The sequence below is a fragment of the Apodemus sylvaticus genome, chromosome 11 (assembly GCF_947179515.1).
Source record: "Apodemus sylvaticus chromosome 11, mApoSyl1.1, whole genome shotgun sequence".
In the NCBI taxonomy this organism is placed as follows: Eukaryota; Metazoa; Chordata; class Mammalia; order Rodentia; family Muridae; genus Apodemus; species Apodemus sylvaticus.
Window position 1 is genome coordinate 78,545,259 of NC_067482.1, and position 22,392 is coordinate 78,567,650.

General features: G+C 46.3%; 1 protein-coding gene across 5 annotated transcripts in view; it reads right to left on the reverse strand.

The window, feature by feature from the left end:
- LOC127696470 (E3 ubiquitin-protein ligase RNF185) overlaps positions 1 to 22,392 on the reverse strand; it is a 110,597-nt gene that overhangs the window by 65,213 nt on the left and 22,992 nt on the right. Inside the window, exons 3-7 of one of the 5 annotated variants that reach the window (XM_052199243.1) lie at positions 21,724 to 21,742; positions 19,350 to 19,462; positions 18,058 to 18,112; positions 13,981 to 14,098; positions 10,055 to 12,105 (exon numbers count right to left, since the gene is read on the reverse strand). In XM_052199243.1, the coding sequence (XP_052055203.1) occupies positions 12,008 to 12,105; positions 13,981 to 14,098; positions 18,058 to 18,112; positions 19,350 to 19,462; positions 21,724 to 21,742 (403 nt within the window). In that variant the 3' untranslated portion in view covers positions 10,055 to 12,007. Of the gene's footprint in view, positions 1 to 3,693; positions 3,877 to 10,054; positions 12,106 to 13,980; positions 14,099 to 18,057; positions 18,113 to 19,349; positions 19,463 to 21,723; positions 21,743 to 22,392 lie in introns of those variants that run through there. The other 4 variants (XM_052199237.1, XM_052199244.1, XM_052199239.1 and 1 more) reach the window with 4 other exon arrangements.

The following is a 22,392-nucleotide window of genomic DNA, read 5'->3' on the forward strand; positions in this document are numbered from 1 at the left end:
AGAGATCCATCTGCCTCTGCCTTCCTCTGCCTTCCAAGTGCTGAGATTAAAGGTGCACACCATCACACAAGGCTTCATCTTTGTTTCTTAATTACCCTAATTACACAGCACGTTTCTCAAAAGCACAAACCCCGGATTATTCAGTCCACGGCTCCTTTAGTATGTGTGCACCAGTGCATGTTCATGTGTTGGGGTGCAGGTGGGGCCAACCATGGGTGTCATAACTCTGGAACCATTCATTTTGTTTTTCTTTTGTTTATACTTATTTGTTTATGTGTTTATTAGGTGGAAGGGTGTGTCGGAGAAGAACCTGGCAGAAGTTAGCCTGTTATGGCCGTCAGACTCTGGTCTTCAGGCTCAGCAGCCATCCCAGCAGTCCTGCACTCTGGGGCTGGCTAGCCAGCAAGCCTAGAGCTCCACCTCCCTAGCACGAGGCTTACGAGTGTGAGCCACCTTACGAGTGTGAGCCACCTTACGAGTGTGAGCCACCTTACGAGTGTGAGCCACCTTACGAGTGTGAGCCACCATACTGGCTTTTCATATGGGGGCTGGGGATTAACCCCAGGTCCTGATGCCCCAGTACTTCACCAACCAACCCATCCCCTCAGCCACTACCCACAGGTATTCTCAAAGGGTCTGTATGTTCTAGCCACAGATGCCTCCAACCCCCTGCCTCCACACATGCCTCCAAACCTGTCTCCTACATTAGTCCTGGCTCTGACCCTGGACAAGCCTGTTTTCCTCCTGGAGCCTCAGTTTCTTTAAATGTAAAACAAGGAAACTACACATAATCTCAAATATCTTTCCTGGCTCTGGTATCTCTTAAAATTTGTAAGAGGTAAAACTTGGCCCGGCCCAGCCCAGAGACATCGCAGGCACTTGGTAAATATTTGATTTCCTTGTTGTTGATTCTCCTGTTACACAGGAATCTGAGGTGTCAGACAACCATGTCTGAACAGAACAGGTGAATTCCAAGTCCCACTTCCTCCTCTGACTTGCCAAGCGACTTTACTCTGTTGTTTGTGACCCAGGAAGGACAAGGCATTAAAGGGAGGCTAGAAAATATGAAGTCTGAGCCCCGTGGGTTCAGTCAGAGACCCACGCACAAGTTACCTCAGGTCCTCAGTCTCCTCACCCCACGCCCCCACCCCCAGCAAATCCCACTTCTCCAGCTGAGGATATGGCTTAGTAGTATTGTCTGGTGTGTGCAAGGCCTCAGGTTCCATCCTTACCCATCAAAAACAAAAACCCGCCATTTTAGCCAGGTGCAGTACACAGGTCTATACAGGAGATTGAGAAAGTACTTGAAAGGTACAGGATCAGCCTAAGCAATTAACAATGGGGTGCTGCCCTAATGAATAATAATAATAACTAATAATAATAATAATAATAATAGCATTAGTTGCTCTTGTAGAGAACCAGAGTTCAATACCCAGCACCCAGAGGGTGACTTAGACCCATCAGTCACTCCAGTTCAAGAGATCTTCTGGCCTCTGCACTCACCAGGCATGCATGTGGTACATGTGTGTACATGCAGAGACATATAAAAAAGTTTTTTTAATAAAAAAAATGAGTTAAGGTTGAGGTTTTAAAGGTTCTGAGGATGGAGCTGAGTGATGGGGTGTGCCTATCCAGCTGGCATGAAGCCCTGGGCTGACCCTTAGCCCCACACACAGATCAAAAACGACTAAACTCATGCACAAATTTCTAAATGATCAAGGCTCAAAGTTGAGAACCAATAGTGGTTAGAAAAAGTCACCAAGCTGGGTGTAGGGATGCACACCTTCCATCCCATCACTCAGGAGGCAGAGGCTGGCAGACCCAGAACAGCCAGGGCCACACAGAGAAACCCTGTCTCAAAAACAAACAAACAAACAAACAAACAAACAAATAGAAATGAAAAACAAAACAAACAAAAATCCACTGGAAATCGGTTGAACTGAAGAACTCTAAAAGCCACATCTTTAATTTTTTTTCTTTCTTTTTTTTTTTTTTTTGGATTTGCTTTTTTCAAGACAGGGTTTCTCTGTATAGTCCTGGCTGTCCTGGAACTCACTCTGTAGACCAGGCTGGCCTCGAACTCAGAAATCCACCTGCCTCTGCCTCCCAGAGTGCTGGGATTACAGGCGTGCGGCACCACCGCATGGCATATCTTTAATTTTTAAATGCAGACTTTATTTATGTCTGTGTGCATGGGCACCAGCAGTGCAGGTACCTGTAGAACCCCAAAGCCTCTGGGGCTGGAGGAATAAGAAACTGAGAAGCAGATGGGTGTCAGGAACCAGAAGGGGCCTCTGCAAGAACAGCACACCCTACCTCTGTGTCACCTCTCCAGCCTCATTGAAAAAAAGAAAAGAAAAGAAAAAGACTGTATGTCTCTCTCTCTTGTGTAATCCAGGTTGGCCTCAAATTCCCCACTTGGAATTGGGGTTGCAGGCAGGCATGCGGCAGGTGTAGGCAGTGCTGGGGATGAAACCCTGGGCTTTGTGTGTGCTGGGCAACCTTCTTCTACCAACTGAACTACATTCCATTCCCCAACTCAATTTTTAAAAATTACTTAGAGACAGGGTTTTATTCTGTAGTCCACGTTGACCTAATTAGTACTCCACACACAGACCAAGCAATTCTCTTGAATCTCTCTAGTCTGAGATTACAGATATGCATCACCACTACAAGGCAAGAAAAAAATTAAGGGAAGAGACAGAGGCATTTCCGCCCCCATGCTTTCTTTCTCCAGAGCATATTATCACCAATAAGGACAGAAATCCCATGTTCCCATAGTGAGGAAGTGACCCACTGGCGGCCCATGTTCCCAGTGAGGAAGTGACTGTCCACCGGCCCAAAGCCAGGAAGTGGAGGCACATATTCAGTCCCTCCCCCACCACTAAAATTCTCCCTTGGCCTCTCTAGAAAGCTTTTGGAAGTCGACCCTGGTAGACTCAGAAACTGAGCCACTCACACAGATGGCTGGGAGACAGGCGGCAAAAGGTTTGTGGTGCCGCGGGGCAGGAAGCCTCAAGATGATAGAGAAGGGGCTTACAGGCCCAGCTAAGCCAATTCTGAAATTACCTTCATTCAACTCTTCCTCTTCAAGGTGCCGAGCTATTATCCCGCTGGTATCAGAGATCAAGCGAGGGGTCACCCAGACCCTAGGAGGTCTTGAAACTGTTCTCTACAGGAGGCAGGTCTTTGAGCCTCAGGAAGAACGGTCGGATGTCTCCTTATCCACATCACAAACTCCACACTCATACTCTATTTCTAGGAACCACTCCCCCAAATCCCAGGGTCCAAAGACACCTTCGAGAACTTTGGGTCTACAGAAAACCCAGAAGCCAGGATAACTCGGAATCTCAAGTCCTGAACTCTGGAAGACTATGCACTTCCTATATTCCAGAATCTCTGACTACAGAGACCCTCAGGTGTCTTGGCTTCCTTAACCAGGAGACTTGCCCGGTCTGCAGATCTGGGGACCCACCTCGCGGGAAGTCGCCTCACGCGCCGGCCGCAAGGAGCCCTCTGTCTTAGGACGACCCGTTCCTACTTCCAGAGTCCCAAGACCTCCAAGTCCCCGGGGAACCAAAGTGTTCGATCCTCCCCACCCTGCCAGACTCTCGCCGAAGATTCCGGACCCAAGAGAAATCAGACAGCCAGAAACCCGCAAGCGGCGGGCAGGGCAGAGTGAGCCCTTCTTACCCGCCAGCGCCGCCATGGTCCAGGGCGCGGACAACACAGGAAGGACCACCCGGCAGCAGCACCTCGGGTCCGCGCCGGCTTGCGGTCTAGAGAGGAGGTAGTTTCTGCCTTTGCAGCGGGAAGGATGCACCGCCTACGGGGCCCGGGGAGGGCCAAACCGCACCTGGCACCAGGACCCGCTCCGGAGCCCCGCCCACTCAGGTTTCCGCCCCGATGCCCCGCCCCGCCCTGCCTCGCCCCCCGCGCGAACTTCGCCGCGTCTCTGGCGCCCGGGGGCGAGTGGCGACCTCTAGAGGCGTTCGGACTGACCAGGGTGATTCAGTATCGGCTGGCGTCGCAATGCAGGAGACCCTAGTCGCTCAGGGTCGTCTGGTTTCCCTTCTACACGATTCGAAAATGGCTCTGCTCTTCAGGTGCAGAGCGTGGGTATCCCAGGTCTTTTGACTCCAAGCTTGTAATCGGCAATGTGAACACGAAGAATTTCCCGAATAAGAAAAAACTACTTTGCTTGTCAAAGATAATATGGAAATGAGGCTCCCTAGAGCAGATTATGGAGGCCAAATAAATACAGTCGACTTTGGGTATCTGGAATATTGAGCCCAGGACTCCCACTCCCTATATAAAATACCTGGTTGTTCAAATCTCATAGAAATTGGCATAAACTTTGTAATCTATACATAATCCTCGTATGCTTTACTTTTTCTTTTGTTTTGCCACAGGGTCTTAATATGAAGCCAGACTGATGTTGAACTGGCCAGCCTAAGCTTCTCCTCCTCCTCCTCCTCCTCCTCCTCCTCCTCCTCCTCCTCCTCTTCTTCTTCTTCTTCTTCTTCTTCTTCTTCTTCTTCTCCTTCTCCTCCTCCTCCTCCTCCTCCTCCTCCTTCCTTCTCCTCCTCCTCCTCCTTCCTTCTCCTCCTCCTCCTCCTCCTTCCTTCTCCTTCTCCTCCTTTTTTTTTCCAAGACAGGGTTTCTCTGTGTAGCCCTGACTGTTCACTCTGTAGACCAGGCTGGCCTTGAACTCAGAAATCTGCCTGCCTCTGCCTCACAAGCCCTGGGATTAAAGGCCTGCTGCACGCCACCACTGCCCAGCTTGCCTCTGCTTCTTGAGTGCTGAGATATTCTTGCTTTAAATCATCTTTAGCTCGCTTATAAAACCCAAACCAATCTAGATGCTCTAATAGTTATCTTATTCTGTGACTGAGATCAAGAAAGAAAGGTCTGAACACTCAGTTGGTTTAGTACTGTTCTAGCAAACTCCTGACTTGGATTCTGGGCATCATGATGGAGTCAAGTTGGGATGCCAGTATGAGGTTGGAAGACTGGAGTTCAAGTTTATCCTCAGCTGTATATGAAGTGAAGGTCAGCACAGGAAACAAAAGACCGGATAAGAAAAAAAAAAGGGACTGGTTCTTTGTCTCATAGCCTCAGCTGGCCTCAAATTTGTGTGGTCAAAGATGGCTTTAAATTCTTGGTGCTCCTACCCGTTTTGAAAGTGCTAGAGTTACACACACGTGTCACGGCACCCATGTCCCTGATAGTTCTGGGTCCACTGAATCCATAAATGCAGAGTTCAGATGCCCTGCTGGAAGAACAGGAGCCGCCTGCGGCTGGAGTGCTGGCCTGTTTGTATCCCCAGGCCTCCAAATTGCTGAAAACAAGCGCGAGATCTAGCTATTTTATTAAACTGCTTTGAATGTTGATAAGGGGCAGGAGGGGTAACCCAGCGAGCAGTCAGGAGCACTGTCTACCTTTCAGATGGCCCAGGTTTGACTCCCAGAATCTACATGGTAGCTCACAACCATCTGTAACTCTAGTTCCAGGGGATCTGACTCACTCTTCTGGCTGCCTTTGGATTAAAATGTAGAACTCTCAGCTCCTTCTCCAGCGCGTGTCAGCCTGGATGCTGCTGGGCGTCTGGCCGTGATGATAATGGACTAAACTTCCCTAACTGTAAGCAGCTCCAATTAGTTGCTGTGGTCATGGTGTCTCTTCCCAGCAGTAGAACTCTGACACCCAATTTTAGACAATTGCTACTTCCCTCAGTCAGATTTATGTAAATGGGAAGTGTCCAGAGGATCAGGAAATGGGTAGGAATGGAGTCCAAGGAAACCAATCCTGCCTCCAACTCTCCCACCAGCTGTCTCTGGCTCCACTACTTAGGTAAACAAAACAGCACAATACTCTGTCTTCCTGCCAGGGCCTTTTGTTAACAAAAGTGACTGCCAGTTAGATGTTTCTTCTGTAGTGCCTCCATATGACCTAGGGTGCACAAGGTGCTAGGGAGGGGCGCTGGGTCTGACTTCCCTCCTGGGAACCCACTTGAGCTGCTGGTTTGCCTCTGAGGTATAGGGAACACTAGATTGTATACTGAATTAAAGTGAAAGAATTCTTGGGGCTCTTCCAACAAGCCACCTCATGGGTAGCAGAGAGAGGCCATGCTGTATTTTCCCAGGGCACAGAGGAGTGGGGAATGGCTTCATTGTCCCTCCCTCTGCCACTGAGCCCCACATCTGTCCTCCTCCCACTGTTTGCTGATTGCCATTTCTTCCCACCCCATGTCTCTCGCTCAGTCCACTTTCTGTAATGTCCACCTAACAGAGGAAAAAATACAAAAAAGAAAAAAATTGAAAAGGAAGGAAACAGCTCTCTGAGGAACCATAACACTCAGGCAGCATTCCAAAGTGCACCCAGAACCTCTCCCACACCACAGTAATGAGTGATGAGGAAGGCTGGAGAGGAGGAAGGGACTGGGTGAGGTCTACATCTGCTAGGTTTCTCTGAAGCGCCCGTCTCGCTAGGTTACTCAGCTGTCAGACCGAGTGAGTACCCGAGACCGAGACGGTACCGGCTCAATCACAATCTAGTCTTTAGGCTCTTGAAGATGAACCTTATAGCTACCTCAAATTGCTCTTGGTGGCTCAGTCTGTCTTCTCAGATACGTGGGAAGCTGAGGCCGGAGGACAGATTGAGCCTAGTAGTTCAGGGCTAGGCTGAGGACTGTGGAGGAAATTCAGTGTGGGCGACAGTGGCTGTACAGGGAATTGCTTACTTGCTCCCTTTCAAGAACAGAGAATTGAACTACTGAAAAAGATAGAAGACCCAGCTGCAGAGTAAAGTAACACCTTTTACAGTCTGATACACTGGCTTGAGTATTTTACAGGCACTCTAGGTCCTTCCCTTTCCCCTACAGGTCCCTCTAGATACACAGCCAGCCCAGTGTCTTCCAGCAGTTTCTCCTTGAAGAATCTTCTGGGAAGAAGCAGCAGCTACCATTTCAGGGGGCCTGCCTTGAGCTTTCCCTGCCTATCTATGTTCCTTTACTTCAGAGCCATCAAAATAAGCAAAACAGCTTTCGCTCTGCCACCTAAGGGCACTTGTTTGTGCCCACCTGGATCTGTCACTGACATTTGTGCTGGCTTCAAGCTGAGTCAGCCTTTGGATTCCAGACTCTTTCCTTCCTGAGTCGGCACTGACGATGGACAGATTTAGCTCCAAAACCATTTCTGATCTTGTCAGTTTCTTGCTAAACACCTTGACTAATTCCCCATTGCTTACAAGATAAAACCCAAGCCAGGACGGCACTCGTGCAGTTCACTCTGCCACTGTCTCCTGCTCTCCTCAGCCTGGGACTTGCTCATAAACAGACCGTCCTCGCAGACCATGTTGGTCCTACAATCAGCATCTTTCCATAGTCTCTGTAATTTTATGCCCGAGTCTTTTTAATCCTAAAAGCATTTCATCACATCATTTACAACCCTTATGAGTTAATCTAAATCTGCACTGGGCTGTATGATAGCCAGATGTGGCTGTGTAAGCTAAGATTGGGGTGTGGCTGGAGAAATGGCTCACTGGTTAGGCGACTATACTGTTTTCCCAGAAGCCCAGAGTTCAGTTACCAGCACTCACACGTCAGGTGGCTCACAATCACCTTGTAAGTCCAGTTCCAGGGAATCAGAAGCCTCTTTTGGCCGTCTTAGGCCCCAGCATACACACATACACACATAGGGAAACCCTGCCTCGAAAAAAAAATTAAAGTTAAAAAATAAAGTAAAAATGAAATGGAATTATAGAATAGGAATAGAAAAATACAGTTGCTTTGCCCACTAGCAACATTCCCTGTGCTTCACAGCCACACATGGCTAGTGACTGCTGTGTTGCATGCTGTCATATGGAACATTTTCAGCATTGTATAAAGTTTTATTTCTAAATATGCTTCCTCACATGTGTGCATCTCAAGGTTGAATCTGGTGAAACCAATAGGCTTGGCTTATGGGACTTTAACCCCAACAGGAGCAATACAGTTCCTTTCCCATTAAGACGCTGGACCAGCACCATAGCAGGGTTTCTTTTCTTTTTTGTTTAAATATTTAAATATTTAAATATTTAAATATTTATTTATTTATTTATTGTGCATGAGTACACTGTAGCTGACTTCAGACACCAGGCAGTGGTGGCGCACGCCTTTAATCCCAGCACTTTGGAGGCAGAGGCAGGCGGATTTCTGAGTTCGAGGCCAGCCTGGTCTACAGAATGAGTTCCAGGACAGTCAGGGCTACACAGAGAAACCCCGTCTCGAAAAAACCAAATCAAAAAACAAAGTTATGGGTCTGTTAGGGACCATTCTCATTCATATGATCACAATATGTGTGGGTATTTTGTCTGCATATATCTCTGTGCACCACATGCATGCCTGGTACCCACAGAGGTCTGAAGATGTTAGATGCTCTTGGAACTGAAGTTAACAAATGCCATTTCCTTAACTGTTAGCTCCTTTATGTATTTTGCGTGGGGATGGCACTATGGTGCATGCCTATACTCTCACACTAAGAAAGGAGGATCAAGTGTGAGACTGACATGGACAGCAAAGAGGTGTTATTAAAAAAAAACAAAAAACAAACAACAACAACAAAAAAAAACGTATGTGTATGGTGGCACAAGCCCTTAGTCCCAGCACTCTGGAGGCAGAGGCAGGAGAATTTCTCTTTGAGGCCAGCCTGGTATATACAGTAAGTTCCCAGGGTAGCCAGGAAATATAGAGAGATCCTATTTCAAAAAACTGTGTATGTGTGTGTGTTTGTGTCTGTGTGTCTGTGTGTGTGTCTGTGTGTGTGTGTCTGTGTGTGTGTGTGTGTACACATACTGTGGCCCAAATCAGCTTACTAAGTTGCTGAGGCAGGGGATACAGGGTTGAGACCCTGCTAGGCTTCAACTCTTCTTTTCCTGTCCCACATCTGTCCTTTAAAGAAACCCTATCGCCGGGTGGTGGTGGTGCACGCCTGTAATCCCAGCACTCTTTTGCTTTAAAAAAATAAAGCTTATTTTTGAAATTTTTTCACTTTATGTATATAAATGTTTTGCTGGCATGTGTGCACCATGCTAATGCAATGCACTTAGCAGTCACTGAAGGATGGTGAATCCCCTGGAACCAGAGAGTTGTGAGCCACTGTGCTGGCCACTGAAAACAGGTCCTCTGCAGGAGCAGCCATCCGTCTTCCTAAGCCGTGACCACCCCTTCTCCAGTCCCTAAGTTTTAAATGTAGTATTTTGAGTGATGTGGCAGGGTAGTCGGGGCATGCACATGACCTGGTCCAAGAGTGGAGGTCCCGAGCACAACCTTTGGGAGTGAGTTCTCTTTCACCATCCTGTGGGTCCCAGAGGGCGAGCTCAGGCTGTCGGCTTGGTGGCAAGCGCTTTTACTAGGCTGAAACACTTCACCAGCCCAAGGCCTTATCGGTCTTTTTATCCCCCCCCCCCCCCCCCCCCCCCCCCGCTTTGGTCTCTTGAGTAGCTGGGATTCTAGGTTTGCACCAACAGGCCTATTCTGAAGCTCCCCTACCTCCCTGTTCTCCCACAGTATACTGGCTCTGTTCAACTTGACCCTTGCTAAGTCAAAACCTAAGAGGAAGAAATGCACCTCTTTCAGAGGAAGGGAGTGGCCTATGGCTTTGGTGTTTTGGAGCCTAAAGCTGGGACAAATGCATAAGCTCAACAACTTCCTCCAGCCCATGCCACACACTGAGGACCCTCAAGGGGGCACTCTCTCTGCCCCAGGAAGGACTGGCCTGTGGGCCCTCCTCTCTATACCTGAACCCAGGGAGACATTTCAACACTAAGTAATCTGTGACTTCTCTAAACAGCAGAGTCAAGGCAGGACAAGCTAAGGTCATTGTGGCAGTTTGGTGCTTGGTGACTAGAAATTCCATGCATTTGTCAGGACCAGAGCTGCCTGCCACAGACAGCAGGACCTCTTGATGGGTGTTTAAAGACACAAACATCACTAGACAGGTACTTTCCAGGGGCCAAACCAGTGTGCCCACTCGCCAGCCAACTAATATCTCAAGACACAAGCTCCACACTCACAGTAATGTAAAACCATTTAATTCTAAATCAAATCACTTTCACAACAGTGAAAATCAGTGGCTGGTCAAGGTATGCTGCCTTACATGTTCCCATTGTCCTTGTCCATGGGGGTGACAGAAAGGTGGAGGCTGAGGGCATGGAAAACACAGAAGGGAAAGCTGCCTTGGCCATGGGACGAGTGGTGAGCCTGTAGAGGAATGGCCCATAAAGCCCAAGTTGGCTGTCTTGCCTCAGCTGCTGGCAGCTGTATAGCCCTGTAAATGTTCACAAAGGGCACGTGCCCCACAGCTGTGCTCCTGCACGCCCTGGGATGACGTTGCTGGTGCACACCTGGGTCATCCATTTCACCAGATTCCCAATGGTTTACTCCACTACTCACGATTCCTCTCTCATCTCCTTTGCGTTCACCAGCTTAAGTTTCCCTCCACTTCTTAGGGCCATGCTACACTGAGGGATCCTACCAATTCTCTTGAGAACAGAGACTCCAAGGGTCCCTGTGACTGGGGATTGCCAAGTGACAAAGCTATTTAAAATCTGTCAGGCATACCATAAACCAGCTAGAGTCGCCACACCACCCTCCTACACAATACTTCATACTGTATTCATTTCAACACTAACACTGGCATTGGCAGGTGAGGATTGTGAGTGAGGAGGAGGGCTCTTTCACCATCCTCAAGGTCTAGGGTTCCATAGATTATACAGAGTTACATCTAGAAAAATCACCAGGCAAGGCTTTCTCCCCGTTTCTGTTATTGCTGGGACAGTGGGTGCTGGAGAAGTGAACAAAGGGTCCAGTAGAAGCTTGGCTTGCTGCCCTGCTGAGATCTCCAGGAAGAGGTGACATTTCTAAGATGAGGCCTGACAGGCAGAGCAAGAACTGTCTCAGCAGGTGAACTGTTCTCCTGCCTGGCACCACAATCCCACAATCAGATTCAGAGGAAACAGTTTCTAAGTTCAAGAACAAATCAACATGAGGAAGAATAAGGAATGACCACCACACCACTGTATCTCTGCGGTCCTTGCACTACATGTCACCAGGGAGGGGCTGCTTGCTCAGAGCCTCATGTGTCCCTGGGTTCAGCACACATTCAAGGAGTTTTCAGGTAAATCCATGAAGCCAAAACCAACATCAGATGGAATCAGAGGCCCAGCCTCTTTTTAAAAGAAAATGGCTTCTGGTGGTGGTAGTGTTCTACATGCAGCGGGCTGACCTGAGAAAGCCTCCAGTTTCTCTGGGCAAGTTCTGGGGGAGAACGGCTCAGGCTTTTATAGTCAGTCTGAATTCAGCAGCAGCCTAGAGAAGGCTGATGGAAATTTGAGCCAAGTGACATCAGGGACAATCTATACCAGGAAGCCAGCAGGTCATTCAAGCTACTTTCTAGGGCCAAGACACTGAACAAGGCCCAGAGCCAATCAAAGACCAGAGTCTCTGGTAAGGGCGTGCAGCATCTTCAGCGACTGTGCTACAATCGACCTTCTTGGGCAGCAGTTCTTATGTCTTTGCTGAGGGAGGGGAAGGCGGGAGGCGCAGTACTGGGTGTGGAAGGGAGCAGAGGCCACTCACCAAGGAGTATGCAAAAGATGACAGTAAGTTTGGGTAAATACCATTTGGTTCATCCCTTCATTTTTGTAATTTAAAGTTCTTGTGAAAGAAACTGTTTCTTTCTTCCCATCTCTTCCCTGTGTAGAGCTGGGACCTGCTGAGAAGGCTGGAACAGGACTCCACATTGCCACCAATGAGACCTGAGGCTACAGAGAGTGTTTACAGCAGTGGTGAAGGCAGGGGTTTCTCGCCAGCTGGTTTTGAGTTCCAAAGCTCTAATGGAGAAGCAAGACTCCTTGATGTGTTTCTGACCCTTGATCCCAGGGGGTTGGGATTAAGGAAATCAAACACAGGAGTGGATGCGGCCTATCACCAGTCCAGAGGTGCTGTAGGTGTAAACAGGGTCCTGTATTAGGCGATCAGGAGCCAGAACATGATCACCAGGGCAACAAACAGGAAGAGGCGTGACAGGAACTGCTCATCCACATACTGTGGTGTTCCAGGGACAGCTAGAGAAACAGGAGGAAGAGACTTTGTTAGAAAGCTATAGCTGTGCGTGCTGCCCATTGGAGCCAGAACTGGAGAGGACGAATCATTTCTTTTGGTTTTTTGGATTTGGTTTTTCTGAGACAGGGTTTCTCTGTATAGCCCTGGCTGTCCTGGAACTCAACTCTGTAGACCAGGCTGGCCTCGAACTCAGAAATCCGCCTGCCTCTGCCTCTCAGAGTGCCGGGGATTACAGGCGTGCACCACCACCACCCAGCTGAATCTTCATTTCTTTATACAATTCTTTATAATCCTGCACAACAAAAAGACCCCCAAACTTCAAATAAAAGGAGCCAAAACAAATATAAGCAAAATACTACAATGAGGCTTTGATCTCCAAAGGAGCTGTGCTACATATGCAAATGAGCCCAGTGAACTGTGAGTTAACACACACAGGGAACAGAGCCCCTGACTGCCCTACACTGTGCCCCATGCATGGGACTCCTTGGTGGGTCTCATTTTTAAAAGGCAGCATCAGAAGCAGAGTACAGGCCTTCTGAGACCATAACGGCTCATACATGAGCACTGGTACTCTCCTGCCTCTCTGCACACTGCTCCAGATGGTTCTAAGCTATCTTGTATGTCTGCTCTTCCCAGAAGCAGGGCCCAAAACTTACACGGCAAGGCCGAGGGAGAACTGAGTAACTGAGTGAGAACCTCTGCTTTTAGAAAAGCTAGTCAAAGTATTGTAGAGGCAGGAAGGCAACTGAACCCACGTCTAAGCTGTGCAAACTGTATCAAACACCACAAAGGAAAACTGATTGAGAGCCTGGCTTGGCTGGAATATGCTGGAGGAGACCCAGTCTGAAAGCTGGACCAGGGCAGAAAGCAGCAAGCTGGTCGGAAGTTCCTGCTGCTTCCACAGCGATCTGTCTTTCCTTTAAGGCAAATCACATCCTTCCTCTGAGGGTCCCCTTCCTCTGAGAAAGTAATGTGTGAACGGCAGAGAGACATGCTGGGCAGGTGAAGCTGTGGAGGGGCAGCATGTCCTTCCCTCATGGCTGGTTGCTCTGATAAACTCAGGCAGGCAGGCAACCAAGAGGTTTACTGCTCACTACGTCCAAGGAACTAGATGGAGCTGGGAACAGCTCTATGGTTACCATGTTTAGAGCACTAAGCTCCTGCCCAGACCTACACCAGTCACTTCTGCTCCTCATACCGTGCCCAGTACCCGAGGGCTCCATTACTATCAGCAGGGCTCAACCCACTTTGCATCTTTTATAGGCTCCACAGTATGGGTGGTGCTTAGGTGTCAGAGCCTATCGGAGCCTAAGCACACACTGTGCTGCATGCTGTACTCTGAATGCAGCTTGCCTTGTTACAGACAAGAGGCTAAAAGGAGACATACAGATGACAGATATAAACACAGTTCCCAAGGCCTGAAGTTTGGCATCAGCCTCATTTTGTGTTTTGAGAGATGCCAGGGAACAGGAGGTTCTAACATTTCACTCCTCCCTGATCCAAAACAGTCAAAGTGTGTGTGTGTGTGTGTGTGTGTGTGCGCGCGCGCGCGCACACACACATGTGTAGGATTAAGCTTTTATTAGCTAAGTATTGTTTATAATTTTTGATTTAGTGGTCATGGGCTATATCTTAGAATCACTACTTGCAATGCAGGTAATGAACCTCTCTGTTTGTAATAGAACATAACACGTCCCTTATGTACCTAATACAAAGTAAGTGCTCAGATCATTGGATGAGTGTTGCAATCTGCAAAGGACTTAAGGTCTTTGGAAAAGTCTATGCATGCGGTGATAATGATATGCAACTTCTATACTGCTGAACTCCAAGCAGTTTCCTAGCAGGATACGTTCCTGATTTAAGGAAATTGGGCTTACCTGGAGGAGGCCGTCCATCATTTATGTTAAATGCTGTGGCAAATATCCCAAATGGAAATGCTCCAATTCCAAAAGACATCTGAAAGCCACCATCTCCAAATCCAAATCCTTGAAATCCCTGTGGAGAAGAAAATTAAGAAAAATAAGCAGATTTATTCCACATCTCCGTGTCTTACATCACAGCACAAATATGGCAGCACGTTTCTTCTTGTCCCTCTGCAACAGACTAAGGCCCGGCTCGGCTCTTCTTCCCAGCCATGCCACAAAGCAAAGGAACTCTGGAGGCACCTCTGACCTTCTACCCTTAGCGTTTAGCTAAGGAGCTATAAATGGTCCAGAAAGATACAGCTCTGACCAAAAGTGAAAAGCATTGCTCTCAGGGTTTATGCAGTGTTAGATCACTTTCTAGGGTTCCATATTAGCCAATAACATTTCCTACATGTTATTTATAATACACAGCTGGCAACCAGTCCCATGGCCAAATGCAAAGGAACAACATAACAGAATACACACTATCTGCAATAACAAAAAAGGTGAAACTTTGATTGGTCAATAGATCAGTCAAACAAATTCTTGTAACATGTTCTCTAAGGAACCTGGTGCTCATGTATGCAAACAAGTCAGAAAACCTGTTGTAACTGAGATTGTCAAACTGTTTAAACTCCTGTACAATGTCAATATATAAATATGTTGTCAAAATAGGGGTATTTTTCCTAAAGACTTCAGGGGCTGTGGATACAGCTGAGCTCTTGCCTAGAATTCATGAAGCTCTGAGTTTGGTCCAAAGCACTGCATTAATTTAGCTAAGTGGTGGTAGTTGGATAACTAGTTCCCTATCAGTCTGGTCTATATAACAAGACTTCCAACAAGACTCTCAAAAACAAATAAACAATACAAAACAAACCCTAAATGAAAACAGAAACAAAACATACACACATAAGTTTTTCATGTCACATAAAATTCTGAATATTTAAAATAATTTAATTCCTTCAGATCACTATAAAAACTGGGTATGAGCCAGGCGGTGGTGGCGCACGCCATTAATCCCAGCACTTGGGAAGCAGAGGCAGGCAGATTTCTGAGTTTGAGGCCAGCCTGGTCTACAGAGTGAGTTCCAGGACAGCCAGGGCTACACAGAGAAACCCTGTCTCGAAAAACCAAAAACCAAAAACCAGAAAACTGGGTATGATACTGTAGTCCCAGCTCTTAGGAAATGGGGACAGGAGGAGGAGGAAGAGGAGGAGGAAGAGGAAGAAGAGAAGGAAGAGAGTAATACATGGCTGTCATTAGGAGGTAAGTCAGAACTCTTTCCCAACAGCCACTGTCAGCAGTTTGTATCCTAGCCTTGGCTCCTCCCATACGTTCCCAGCCATGATCTTTCCCGAGTGGACTTAGCAGAACAGGAACTCTGTTAGCAAGCCGCTCCTCTGAGGACAAGGTCTGCACACAGGAATTACAGATAAGTATGCCCAAGAATGGCAGCTGATGTTTAATTCTTGCATTAACATTTTACAGAAGACTACATTTGGCTAATCTAATCTGAAAATGCAAACATTAATAAAAATGTATTATTATCGCATGTAGATGTTCCTAAGTATATTACACATGTGTCACGGTACATGCATAATTAGAGGCCAACTTTGTGGAGTCAGTTCTCTTTTTACCTATGTAAGTTCTGGGGACTGAACAAAGGTCACCAGGCTCACATGAAAAGAGCCTTTACCCATAGAGGCAACTTGCTGGCTCTGAACACTCACACTCTTTACCACTGTGCACAACTGTGAATTCTTTTCTTTCCTTTTGACCTCTGGTGAGTTCTTTAGAACAAATGATGAAATAATGCAAAGACTGGGGCGGAGGGCAGGCAGGCATGGTGGCACACACCTTCAGTCCCAGCACAGCCATCCCAATCCATATTTCAAGTACCAGCTAGCAAAGGCAGGGCTCCATAGTGAGATGAAAGAAATTAAAAAGGAAGGAGGGAAGCAACTGAGCACGCAAGCTAGACAGTAGTTTGGCCCTCTGGCTTCCTGGGTTTGATTTCTGTGGTTGCTAATGCTGCTTGAGCAGCAGAGGCTAAGAAGGTAAAGGGAAGCTGTCTAGAAGTGAGGAGCAGGACTTCAGTAGCACCCAGATTGGGTTTATACGCCTGGACAGGTACACTACATATATCTGTTCCTCAGCTATGCCCTCTACATAGATTTATACGAGGCTTAAAGGAGATTGGACACACAAAACTGTTGGTTGGTTTGTTTGTTTGTTTGTTTTTCCAGACAGGGTTTCTCTGTGTAGCCCTGGCTGTCCTGGAACTCATTCTATAGACCAGGCTGGCCTTGAACTCAGAAATCCACCTGCCTCTGCCTCCCAAGTTTTGGGAATAAAGGTATGTACCACCACCACCCAGCATGTTTGCTTGCTTGGTTCCTAGTTGGTACAACTGTTTGGGAGGGATGAGGAAGTGTGGCCTTGCTGGAGGAGGTGTGTCACTGGGGGTAGGCTTTGAGATTTCTTTTCTTTTCTGGGGGGGGGGGGTGATTTTGGTCTTTTTGAGACAGGGTTTCTCTGTATAGCTCTGGCTGTCCTGGAACTCACTCTGTAGACCAGGCTGGCCTCGAACTCAGAAATCTGCCTGCCTCTGCCTCCCAGAGTGCTGGGATTACAGGCGTGCTCCACCACTGCCTGGTGGCTTTGAGATTTCTAAAGACTTGAGACATTTCCAGTTAGCTCTCTCTGCTTTCTGCTTGTAGATAAGGATGTAAGCACAAAGTTACTGCTCCGGCCAGCATCATGCCTGCCTGACTGCTACTATGTCCCTGGCCATCAGCTACATTTCCAGCCCTCATTAATATTTTAATAAGAAATTGCTACTTGAAAAAAAGGCTAGTATTTTATTTGAATATGTACATACTTTGAGCCAGTAAGTCTAAGACTTTATCATAATAAAATAATTGTATTTCTGCAAAAAACTGTAAGTTCATCTGAGTATGTTTCAGACAGCAAAGGTAGTAGGTAAGTGTTCTGTAACACAATGGATGCTATTACATTAGGCCTGTATTCAGCCACTGTTAAATGTTACAACTGGCCGGGCGGTGGTGGTGCATGCCTGTAATCCCAGCACTCTGGGAGGCAGAGGCAGGCAGATTTCTGAGTTCGAGGCCAGCCTGGTCTACAGAGTGAGTTCCAGGACAGCCAGGGCTACACAGAGAAACCCTGTCTCGAAAAAAACCAAAAAAAAAAAAAAAAAAAAAAAAAAAAAAAAAAAAATGTCACAACTGTGGACCTCAGCAACATCTTAAACTGCACTGAAATTCTCCAATTCTCATGGGTACATTCCATGAAGCAGAGACCATTTGCTGGGTTAGCTGTTAAATTACCACTGCTACAGTAATTATCATTAAGTACTTAAGGAACATAAGTACATTAAGGAACTTAGTAGCTGTAGAATAGATGAAAATTTAAGAATTACAAAGCATGAGCCACATATTGTAAAAAGTAAAAAAACAAAAGTAAGGCAGGCATGGTGGCCTATGTCTTCCTAATGCCAGCAGGAGGATTGTCTAGGTATGGTAGCTTATGTCTATAATAGCAGTAGAAGACAGGGAGGAAGATCATGAGTTCCAGATCAGCTTGGAATATGTAGTAAGACCCTATCTCAAAAATCCAAATCAGGTTGGTAAGACAATCTGGCATTAAAGGGCTTGACATGAAGCCTGACATGCTAAGTCCCATCTCCAGGGTCCACGTTGGAAGAGGAACGGACTACCCAAAGTGTCCTCACGTCCACACATAGATTCCCCACCATATGCATGCAATAATAAAGACTAAATTTAAAAATATATGAAATATGTAATTAATAAACATACAGTATAAATAAAACACACACACACATTGGGCCCAAAATGCTCCCAATGGCTATCTCTGGATTAGTGGTTCTTGGATTTTTTCCCGCTTGTCTCCTTTCTAAACTTTATAAATTTTCCTTCACTTTTAGGATGAAGGGGAAAAACTGGAAGGTCAACAGGAAACTTTCAAAGTCACAGGCATACTTCTAGAAGCTTTTCCTAGAACGTTCCTCACCCCTCTGTTTTCTGGCTCTGGCCTCTGGCCTTGAGGACGAGGAGGAGTCTTCTCTCTGAAAGAAACAAAGTAAAGCCATCACTCAGTGCTGTTAGGTGTTCCCCTTGAGGGACTGATTAACAGTGCTGGGTCACTCTCCTGTGCAACACACAAAACTGTGTTGGCTTAACAAAATTCTAACTCCATTCTACCTCGAATCAGAAAAACTAGCTTGTTTTAAGAAAGCCATCAGATTGCATAGCCTACCCTTGCAATAGAGATTTTGGTCCATGATGAAAAATGGCCAGTTTTGTCTTCCCTGGGCCTGCATGATATGAGCTCATGGGTACCAGAAATCCAAAGCCAGACTAAAACTAAGGATGATTTTTTGATAGTGTTAAGTAAGGATCAAGGTCTCTCTAATCTCCCCTACTAATTTGTTTGGTCTCCATTACTCCATTAGGGTAGTACTCCATGGTATCTATCTTTCACTTCTGACCCGCCTTACCTCAGACCCGCCCTCCCAATGGTTTGACTGAGCATTAATTTTACAGTAGGTACGAGGCAGGATGCAATCAATACTGATACTGGCAACAGTTCCCATTCTTGAGATGATGATGATTTCAAGAGAGGTACAAGCAGTCACAATATAGGGTGGGAGGATTATAGAGAAGAAAGATCACCTCAGGGAGGGGATGTTAAGGCTTTCATAAAATAAGGGCAGGAATCAAGAAAAGGCTGCAGAAGCAGGGTGTAGACTGAGTGGAACCAGGGAGAGTACTTCCACCTCAGAGCAAACACAAGTGAGACAAGTGTGATAGAAAAAACTGGTAGACAGGAGATGTGGAGTCAGGTGAAATGCTAGACAGTAAGACATTTTTCTGGAAAGGTCCAGGTGTCAGGTCAAAAGGGCCACCTACATCTCCATTTCTGAAATCCCAGTCCCCACAAAGCCATCAGATTTCCGATTCCCTCCCTCCCTAGACTCACATTCATTGGTGCAAAAAACCCAGTCAGCCCTTGGGCACATGTCCTGCTTCCCAGGCTGCAGGTGCTTTCACAACACTGCACAACTGTTGGCTTGCTGGCAGATGACACTGAGCACCTACTAAACACGGGCCAGCAAGCAGTAGCCTGGCTCTTCTGCGCTCAGGCCCCACCCTTCCCAGGTGCCTCTCATCTCTATTAAAATGCCTCAGAATCAAGCAGCCATCAACAAATACCAAGCTAAAGGTAGGGTCAGAGTGCTAAGTAGATGTGAATAGCAGCCCATCCAAGTGGGGACATGGGTATCAGATGAAGCAAGTCTTTACCTGGGATCCTGCTGTCCAGTGCTGCCTCTGCCATAGAGTGGGATGACCTTGTCCCGGCTGATGCCAGCTTTGCAAACTGGACACACTTGTCTGTTAGGTCTAGTCTCCAACCACTACAAGTGAAAGAAAGAATGAAGAATGAAGCAAAGCTGCCCTGCCTTCAGTCAAGTGCAGCATCTGACTGTGCAGCCAGAGCCCTTAATGTGGGGGCACCAGCTGCAGTAGCATGAGTTGGGAACATTTAGGAACCATAATCTAATTTCTGTTTCTATCATTGAAAAACATTTACTGGGGATAAAATCAAAATTGCCTTTAAATGCCAGTAATTAAACAAGCTTCTTCTTGCCGTATTTCCGTGGGGACAGCACGGAAGGAGCCGCAAGTGAGGCCTCCTGGCAGGCTCCGGGACCAACAGACGCTTACTTTCATGGGTCAAACTACCTATTATCTCATTTTTCTTTCTGTGATTTCTCAGTTTTCTTAAACACATATCTTATTTTTAATTATGTATATGTCAGTGGAAGGTGAGGGAATATGCAAACAAATATATGTGCCCTTGGCAGCCTGAAGAGGAAGCTAGAGAGCTGGAGTCACAGGCGGTGTGAATATGGGTACTGGGAACCGAACTTGGGTCCCTTTGGAAGAGCAGTACATGCTCTTAACTGCTGAGATGTCCCTCTATCCCCAATTCCTCATTTTTACAGAATATTCTCCCATAAGGTATGATATCAGCACCCAGATGTGTTAATCATTTTTGGGTCACTTAATATTGTGTTAAGGGATTGAGTCTGCTCATTATCTAAACTTTATTTTTAAAGTGTTATGCTGTATTTTTTCTTTTCTTTTTGAATCAGTGTCTCATGTATCTGAAGATGAATCCTCACATCCTTGCTTCCTAAGCACAAGAATTACAGAAGTATGCTATCACACCTAACTTGTGACCCCTTTTTGGGCACTGGAGAGTTTCTGATGTACATTTTCTCAACCTTTATTTATTGTTAGTACTCAAGATTAAACTCAGAGCCTTGTATATCATCAGTGCACACACTATGGATGAATTATGACCCAGCCCCTCAATATTATTTTTGGGTGTAAACTGCATCTCTAGATATTAAGATAAAAAGTTTATTAAATGAATATGAGCCAAAGACTTCAGAGATACAGAAATAGTGGCATTTCATGACTTTATATCTTACATTTCCTACCTGCCAATAGCTCCAAAACTTAAATTACATGATCTCTTGTAGCTCACATTAATACATTCTGCCAAATCTATTCTTTCAAGTTCATGTGAGTCAGATTGCTCATTCCTAGTTCCTTCTTCTTTCCCTAGCAGGAAACAGAGCAGTCCCGCCCCTGCTCCCCCGACCCCAACACTCTCTAAGCCACCTAGGAGTGTGAGGCTGTACTTCTGATACCCATGGAAATGGCTACCTGGCTGTGACTGTTCATATCCAGTTGCCAATGCCAGGCTCAGTTCTTAGTGAACACTAATTGGTTTTCATAATAAATTAAAACAAGACTTTCCTCCTCTGCAAAAGCTACTGATTCACACCAAAAAAAGCTTACCTCTTCCCAACAATCTCAAGACATTTCAGGAAAGAGGTATACTGATATCCAAGGGGCTGCCTTTGTAGTTCTTCAAGATTTATGTATTTCTTGGTGTGTGTGTGTGTGTGTGTGTGTGTGTGTGTACACACCCATAAGTGTTGGAGCCACTGGAGCTAGAGTTCCTAGTGCTAGGAACTGAAACTGGCCCTTTGCAAATGCAGCAAGCATTCCTAATCACCGAGCTGTCTCTCCAGCTCATAAGCCATCTTTTATAAATATAAGAGCTCAGAACCCCCCCCCCCACCAAAATGATCTAATAGAGGATGTGACTTAGTTAACAGATCAATTGCTTAGCAAGCAAGATATCCTGGGTTTCCAGCATTACATGAAGTAGGCACTGTGATGCACACCTATAACCCCAGCACTTTGAGGCAGGAGGACTTCAAGGTCATCCTCAACTACTTAGTGAGTTTGAAAATACCGCTTGGGATACATTCAATCTTATCTTGAAACAAAGAAAAAAACAAAACAAAAAGGGAGCTAGCATCATTAAGTCCAATCCATCTGCAAATGAGTCATTGAGACACAGAAAAGTGGTGGTCATCTAAGCCCATATGGCCATTATTGGCAGAATCAGGACTAATTCAGACATGAAAAGACCTCTTTACTATATCAAATACCAGTCAGCAGGAAGGTATATAAAAAGGGCATCTGAGCCCAGCAGCAAGGGAGATTGCAGTTTCTGACAGCAGTCCCCCGAGATGAGGTCTGTCTTGTGCAACTCTAGCTGATGAAAGACAAAGTAAAATGAAGTACATCTTACCTGATGTAAGCACGGCCAACTACAGAGTCCCCAGGGCGGCCAATCACCAGGAAGGAAAGCGGGAAGGAGAAAAATGCTTGCATTAGCAGAAACACTCCATGAGTAGAAAGGGACATCAGAAGGGGGTACCTGGAGTAATGTAACCTCAGTATATGTGATGCCAGTAATTCACACGTATACGAAAAGATATGGAGGCACACATCTGTAATCCTGTGCTTGGGAGGCAGAGACAGGAGAGGATCAGGAGTTCAAGGTCATTCTCAACTACACAGTGAGGTTTAGTTTACGGCCTAGACTATAGAAAACCCTGTCTTAAAACTACAACAAAATGAAAGAGCAAAACAGACAAGAAAAAAGCTAAACTTGCAGGAAAAACAAGAGAGTTGACTCCAGTCTCCAGCCTGAACCTCCACTTAAAAACAAACAAACAACAAAACAACAACAGACCAACCAAGCACAATTTATCCACAGGTTAGTCTTTCAGATATTATAGGCTATGAAGGAATCTAATGTAAGTCAAGTATTCTCTGCTGGAAGAGTCAGCACTGTCATGTAACACATGACAACATAAAACACACACACACACACACACACACACACACACACACACACACAATATGCACCGTATCAGATAGGCTCACAGCCTCCTCAGGCTCACAAGTGATATAT